We start from the raw sequence: 8,293 nt of genomic DNA on the forward strand, positions 1-8,293 counted from the left end.
GTTGCATAACCATTATGTTGAGAACTAGTATGACCAACTAGCAGTTAGTCAGAGGTAATCAGTCTTTATTTTTCTGTCTCAAATTAGAGCAATCTACATTTTTATGTAACCGACAAAAAAAATCAATGACTTGCTTGTAAGCCTAGTCTTATTTTATGCAACCAGCGTTTGGTCTCTGAAATAAACAGTTTATTACATGTTTTTGACCTTTATATGCTTAATAATGACTGCATGTCAAATCCTTCCTTTAAAGGGTTAGTTTAGCCAAAAATGAAAATTCTGTCATTAATTGCACACCATCGTGTCTTTCCAAACCCGTAAGACTTTCGTTCATCTTTGAAACACAAATTAAAATTTTTTCATGAAATCTGAGCGCTTTCTGTCCCTCCATTGACAGCTACACAACTACCACTTTGACATTTCCAAGTTCATAAAAAAATTGTAAAATTAAATCCATATGAATCGAACCGTTTAGTGCAAGAGCCTTGAATATCGTGAAACACAAGAATGAACCTCATTGGTTCTTGCTGAAGCTCAAACGTGATGCGTTACATGAGAATGAACCTCATTGGTTGAACCTCATAATGACAGAATTTTCATTTCTGGGTGAACTATTGCTTTAAGAAATTCCTGTTCCAGATAACACAGAATGAGTCAAGCAAAGAGAAAAAAAAAATCATCTGTTTTGTAAATGGGGGCTTTAGACTGACCACAGATCATCTAGAGACGAGCAATAATCGAGTCCACTGTTGATTTTCTGTCGATTGCTTACAGTCCGGATCCTTGAGGGGTAAAGGAGTAGTTCACTTTTAAAAAAACTTTAGCTGATAATTTACTCACCCCCATGTCATCCAAGATGTCCATGTCTTTCTTTCTTCAGTCGAAAAGAAATGAAGGTTTTTGAAGAAAACATTCCAGGATTTTCTCCATATAATGGACTTCAATGGGGACCAAACGGTTCAAGGTCCAAATAAGAGTTTCAGTGCAAACTGTTCAAAGGGCTTTAAATGATTCCAGACGATGAATAAGGGTCTTATCAAGCGAAACGATCGCTCATTAAATAAATAAATAACAAAGTTTAAGTTTTATAAGCTCAAATGGTCACCTTGCTCTGTTCTGTAATGAGTGTTCGTGACTCTCCTGTTCGAACTCGTTCATCAAAATGTTTTTCTTTTTCAAAATGAATCTTTTTTCGAGTCATTTCGTTTGTTGAATGAACCAAATGACTCGAAAAATGAGTTCGAACGGGAGAGTCACGCTAGATAAGACCCTTATTTATCGTCTGGTGTTGTTTAAAGCCCTTTGAAGCTGCACTGAAACTCTCATTTGGACCTTGAACCGTTTGGACCCCATTGAAGTCCATTATATGGAGAAAAGCCTGGAATGTTTTCATCAAAAACCTTAATTTCTTTTCGACTGAAGAAACAAAGACATGGACATCTTGGATGACATGGGGGTGAGTAAATTATCAGCTAAAGTTTTTTTTAAAAGTGAACTACTCCTTTAATGCATGTGAACTAATCGGTGCACCTACCGCGAGTCGACAGCTTCTTTGTGTTGATGATCTTAGCCGCGTACTCTTGCCCTGAGAGAACTTTCACACATCTCCGCACCACAGAAAAGGCTCCCCTAAAAATCAGAGAACATGGAAGCAATGTCTGCATGTTGAACATTCGCTGTGAATGTAAACTTCAAGAAAGAACGGCGGGTTTACCTACTAGGTAAGCAGTAATATATTGAATTATGCAATATTTCAATGTCTGAATTGAATTGCCACCCACAAAGGCAATTATGTAAGCGGTTTGACTGCCCACAAGGAAAAGATGTGTGTGTGTGTTCAGTATGAGGGTGTATGTGGGAGTAGAGCAGTGGGCACAAGGCCAGATGGAGTTGAAGACCCATCTCTGTAGAGGTGTTATATGCTCTCAAATCAAGAAAACAAGTATACAGTGCATTCGCTCAGGAAAAAACGCTGTAGTACAGAGTGGGTGGATGGAAAGAGGAAAGCAAGCAGATTTTTTTTTTTTTTTGTACTTCTGCCTCAACATTTCAGAGCATTGTTACTGCCACTGCATCTATCTATTTTATACTGTGTAACACTCATTTGTATTATTGTATTACACTCACCAATTTCATTTCATTGTATTGCGCATATAGATATATATATGAGGTGACTCTGATTTCTGTTCCTGGATCATTTTTTTTTTAAATTTTTTTAAATCCTTGAACAGTCAGATTTGAGGAACACGTTTATAGTTTATGTCAAGTAAGATCTACATCAGTGTTATTAATCTATCGTTTCGTTCTGATTTTATGAATAATTTATGGGTTTAGGGATAGGGTTACTACATTTTTAGACAGGAATGTTCTTCCAGGATCAACCAAATATGTCTTACTTCTAAATATACTGTGTGTAATGTGTGTGTGTTTTATATATACACACATATATCTGCTTGCTTCCCTCTTTCCACTCATCCACCCACTCTGTACTACAGCATTTTGTTCGTATTTTCTTGATTTAAGAGCATTTTCTGACTTTCTCTTCTGCCATCTTTATCTCGATGTTGTTCAAGGGCTGTGTGCAGTCAGTATATGAAGAGTTCAGATGCAAAAGCCTCTAAATGCCATTTGAAATTTTCTTCTAAAATGACCATTTTTATCAAGCTTGTATATTTAAGTTCAGTAATTTCACTTAAATGACAATTAATAGGTAATCTTCATTGCCATTTAAGTGAAATCACTGAACATAAATATACAAGCTTGATAAAAATGATCATTTTAGAAGAAAATTTCAAATTGCAATTAGAGGCTTTTGCATCTGAACTCTTCATATTATGTTTCTTCTTTTGCAAAACCCAGTTAGGTTGCTGACTGCAACTTAATTAGGCTCTGACTACAATTAAATAAAAAAAGACACCAGCTCTATGTAAGCATAAGACCGTTTCACTGTCCTGTTAATGCATAATGTTGGAATCAGATCTTGTGTCTTAACTTTTAAGTCATCGTCTGCCTGTTATGTTATGTAATGTAAGTTGTGCATTCTCAAGTAGCACATACCCATGGATCACTTCCACATATTCAGGCAGCACAGATTTCATAATATTCGAAAATATTAAAACCAAAATTTGCCAATTTAAACTGAAAAGTGGATTTGCAGTCATTTTAGAATCTATCGAGGACATTTTCTTGATATGCTGTCCATTCTTTATAAGATATTTAACAATTAAAACTATCTGATTTGTAAAAAATAAATAAATAAATAAAATCATTGCATTTGATTGATTGAAAATAACATGTTGGGCCAGCTCAAACAATGTCACACTGGTTTAGAGAAATGAAGCTATTCCAACTTACTTTCCCAGTTCCTCAAACAGCTGGTATTCCTCAGTAAAGCGTGTGCAGGTGATGGTTGCCATCCTGGAAGTGTGTGTGAGAGAGAGTCGTCAGGCGGGAGGAACAGAAGCGCGATCGAACGCCTGGTCTGGAGATCGTTTTCTATATCGGAAAAGTGGAAGTGGAATGAGGAAAAAAAAATTGTGGATCTTTCTGTGGCTGCCTGCGACTGGCTGCTCTTCTCCATACACAGCCCTCGTTACCATGGCAGCCGCATCCTCCTCCTCCTCTCCTCACATGCTCACACACATGAAGCCAGGCAGACAGTAGAACACACCCACACACCTTCAGTGTGCATCACACTGTTACTTCACAGCAGTCTGCTCACACTGTATGAATAGATGTCCAAAATAGCTGTTTTAAAGGCTCTCGGATAAAACCACGGGCACGGTTCGCTTCTTTATATTTGTGATCGGCTGAAATCCCTTCATTCATTGGATCTCTTTTAACTAATTCTAATGTTATAAGTAGAGCCTGTGATTCCTTATTACTCGTTAGTAGAAATTCGCCAGCATGCAGATGTACTGATGTCTGGCATCTAAATATTGAAGAGAGACAGGATATCGAAGGGAAGAAAAATACACAATTTACCCAAAGTGGCCCATAGGGTTAGAATAGGGACTAGGCCAGTGATTACATTTTCAATTAAATTAAATTCACATTTGTTTGTATAGCGCTTACATATCATTTCAAAGCAGCTTTACTGAAGTTTCAGTGATCTGTGTCCAAGTTATGTATTTCAGAAATACATACACTGTAAAAAATTATTGTGATTTTAACAGTAAAAGACGATACATTGAAAAATTGGTTAACTGGAAGTTTCCTTATATGGTAAATTACTGCGATTTACCGTGTATAATTGTATGTAATGTAATTTTACTGTAAAATACCGTTAAATTTACCGTTTCCCACATTTCCACAATTCCCACTTCACATTTAATGTATTTTTTATTAAATAAATGTTTGGTAACACTTTACAATACGGGTGCACTAATATGCATTAATTCATGATTAACTAATGCACAGATAATCATGAGTTAATGTATAACTCATGAAGAACTAAACCATTAATTAATGATTACTGCATCAGGAACTAATAAAGAGTCTATATGATTAATAGATTAAGTAATACATGAATTGCTATTAATCCAATGTGTCATTTTGTATTAATTCCTCGTAGCGTCCACACGTAGCCGCCTGCTCTATTCGCCGGGAAAATAACCGGGAGAAAGTTGCAGATAATATAGCAATGTGCAAAGTATGTGAGTGGCAACAATGTGCTTTGTTGAAAAGTGTAATGTTTATATATATAAAAATCTGGGTTATCCATCCCCACAGATCGTCTTAAAACACAAAATCTCCCCTCGGCCCACCGTCTATGTAAACACTTGATGATGCGAGCGAAATACCAGATGGCTGTAAACAACTTTTGCAGATTATGCGAAGTTAATCTACGCATCCATGGTACAATCACAGCCTCTAAAACGTATTTTTGCCAGAGTAAAGCAAGAAAATATTTGTAGCCAAGTCTCAAACTTTAGATCTTTTAAACACAGCTCTTTGTTCCTCACGAGTCTGTCGGAAATACTGCAACTTAATTTCAAGATTACAGTATGACATAGAAATATTCAAGGACTGGAAAATGGCATGCATCCCGTGTCTCGTTTCCCATTTCCGCGGTTGTTTCGGTTTTCGATTTCTCTAACCTACAATGTAAAACTCGGAGCTTAGCATCCACGTCACAGCTCTCAGCCCGCCCTCTGTTCGTTGATTGGCCGGCCGTCCGAAGTCCATTGGAAAACTGAAAGATAGGCTGCTGTCTCAGACTGAGTACTGGCGCGAAATGAAATTAGCGGAAGTAGGAAGTCTGACGTAGCCAGGCTAGTGGTTGCCAGCATCATACCGTAAAAAAAAACAGTGTGTAACTGTTTTTGAAATTAACAGCTAAATACCGTTTTGTCAGCTACTGTATATAACTGTAATTTAACAGCATATAGCTGTAGTTGACAAAACGGTATTTAGCTGTTAATTTCAAAGAACAATTTACCGTTTTTTTACAAGATTATTTTTTACAGTGGCTTCATTGGGTGGAGAGTGCATGTTATCTTAGGGACCCTGAAATAAAGCAGACCATCATGAATGACATGTTTTTTATCCTTCAAGGTTTCGAAGAAGACTGGGTCACCATTTTGTGCCTCAACGGCGCTCTGTCTGTGATCGTGCCGGAGAATGTCAATGTCCTGTAGGTGCAAGGACCATCTCACTAGTCGCCCAGAGGGGTTGGGACCACCTCAGGCTGTTGTGGTCAGTATAATTGGTTTCATGAAGGCCCTCGATGTAAGGTCTGAAATGTTTCAGAGCCAAAAAAATCACTCCCAAACACTCTTTCTCAGGTGTTGAGTACAGTCTTTCCGCTTACTGCAATGTTCCGCTCGCGTAAGCTACAACCACACCTGTCATCCTTCTGCATCAAGGCGTCAGAGTGGATAAAGAATGGCCATGTTGAAACTGGGAGGCACAGAATGGGTTCAGACATAAGGCGGTTTTCAAGTAATCCATCGAAGCCTGTCATCTGAGGTACGTTTTTTAGAAGAGCTTCTGTGGTCATTGGTCATCGTCATAGACATGACGGAACCCGTCGTGGAGGACCGGAAAAAATTAAGTATGCTAGTCTGTCTGTTGTGACCAAGGGGGTAATCCATCAGCCGGAAGTTGAAGCCTCGCGGGAGCCGCCATTGTAGCAGACCATCACCTGCTGTTAGCATCCCATTCATTTTGGCGTCACTTTGACAGCAAATAACTTTACATATGAGGTGTCCAAAGACTTCATTTGTCCATTATTTATTACTTAAGAAACAGGACAATGGATTAAAAGGCCCCGTAGAAGCCGTTTTTGTAAAAATAGGCATCATGACCACGCGATTCTCTGTCGCACAGTAGAGAAATTACTGTATAGACAGGAGGAGAAGCTTGCAGGCAATCTTTTACTGTTTATTTTGTCAGCATTGGTCGTAGTCAAAGCCTAATGATGGAGAGTAAGAGAAACAAAGTCTTTAATCATAAATCTAATAATTACACATTTAAGAAACTCAGGAAATACATATTACAACAACAATAATCATAGACGAGACACTGAACAAAGAGAAACTATGGGCTTAAAGGAGAACTCTGGCGAACAATGAACCTTTGGTCTAATAAAACATCGGTACCTAGTCAACCGTTCTCTGAGATTTGTTTTCATGATAATCGAATGTAAAGAGTTTTATCTCTAAACTGTTTAGCGTATAACGCTAGTACTGGGGGCATTGACTAAGTAAAAATAAATCACTAGTTTAAACCACTAACAAGGCTCAAAATAGCCCCACACTAACGCAGTAACATAATGAGGGTCCATACCTGCAAAACGAAGCATTGAGAACTTTGTAAGTGTACAGACCGTTTAATAAGAAGATACTTTATGAAGACAGTTCACTTCGTGTATGACAGGAGCCATCTTAGAAAATAGTCTCGATAAGTCGATCCTCGAACGCCGTTCATACAGTACAGTTCAGAAGTTCGCTGAACTTCATACAGTTCAGATCACTCAGCACGTCGTTCGTGGTTTGACTAGTCGTGACTGTTTTCCAAAGATAGCGCCACCTGTATACACGAAGTGAACTGTCTTTATAAAATATCTTCTTATTAAACGGTCTGTACACTTACAAAGTTCTCAATGCTTCGTTTTGCATGCAGGGACCCTCATCATGTTACTGTGTTAGTAAATACCACCAGTACTAGCATTATACGCTAAACATTTTTTAGAGATAAAACTCTTTACATTCGATTATCATGAAAACAAATCTCGGAGAACGGTTGACTAGGTACCGATGTTTTATTAGACCAAAGGTTCATTTTGCACCGGATTCTCCTTTAAATACACGAGGAGGCTAATCGTACACAGGTGTGCAACATAATCAGAAACCATGGAAACAGGAACAAAACCAAACTAAAGCATTGAAAATAACATACTCCTCCTGACAATAACATAATTTAGAGAAAACAGAGAAGAGATCTTTACATGAGAAATGCTGCTCAATGTCTTCTCAATTATCAAAATGTTCAAACGTTTTTTCAAAACCCCTGATGGCAGAAGCTAGAATCCAAATATCTGATCCTGAAATTTCAGAGTCTGAATCAAGTACCATCAATTTAGTAATTTGTACTCCCAAATATGTAAACTGCACCCTCAATTTCACAATCTTCTTCAAATTGTAGCCCCCCCCCCCCCTCTCAATTTAGAAATCTCCGCCTGCTGAATCATTCATAAAGCATAAAGCTAAAGAGACTATTAATTGTTTATTTAACCCTTATGCTGCATTAGGGACATTTTTGGTCTTTTGCAGTTTCATTTCTTTGACCATTTTGGCTGTTTTAATGCAAATGGTATGAAATTTGGCAAAATTGTGACTTTTTGGATACATGTAAAAAATGTGATCCCATTTTGCAAAATATGTATAACACACACTGTGTAGATCAAATAGTAACACTCAGCACCATAAAGACCAAAAATGGCCCATTGAAACCCATTAAAACGTTGTTTAAATCTGAGGCTGTCAGTAATACATGAAACATGATTTTTGCACAAACATCCTTTCATTTTGAAGCAAAAGCATTATATTTGCATTATATAGTGTATTCCACCAGATGACGTCACTACATATTTATTCCCTATGGGTGGAAATGCACCTTATTTTAGGCAATAGGCAATGTTTAATAGGTGGCCATTTTTGGTCTCTAACGCGCTAAGTGGGATTTTTTGCAAAGTGGGACTGTGATAATCCAAATCTAAAGTTTTCTCTTTGCATTTAGTTTATTGAAAATAATTGCATTTTTGTGTTTTTTCCTCTTATACAAAATTACA

At 37.5% G+C, this 8,293-nt stretch overlaps 1 protein-coding gene across 2 annotated transcripts in view; it reads right to left on the reverse strand.

Annotated features, from left to right (window-relative positions):
• Positions 1-3,574, reverse strand: part of camk2a (calcium/calmodulin dependent protein kinase II alpha) — a 54,623-nt gene extending 51,049 nt beyond the window's left edge. For both annotated transcript variants that reach the window (XM_039663582.2, XM_039663580.2), the window contains exons 1-2: positions 3,355-3,574; positions 1,535-1,629 (exon numbers count right to left, since the gene is read on the reverse strand). In XM_039663582.2, coding sequence (XP_039519516.1) covers positions 1,535-1,629; positions 3,355-3,416 — 157 coding nt within the window. In that variant the 5' untranslated portion in view covers positions 3,417-3,574. The remainder of the gene's footprint in view (positions 1-1,534; positions 1,630-3,354) is intronic.
• Between the last annotated feature and the right edge of the window lie 4,719 nt (positions 3,575-8,293).

The sequence above is a fragment of the Pimephales promelas genome, chromosome 19 (genome assembly GCF_988280905.1).
Source record: "Pimephales promelas chromosome 19, fPimPro1.hap1.1, whole genome shotgun sequence".
NCBI classification, from domain to species: domain Eukaryota; kingdom Metazoa; phylum Chordata; class Actinopteri; order Cypriniformes; family Leuciscidae; genus Pimephales; species Pimephales promelas.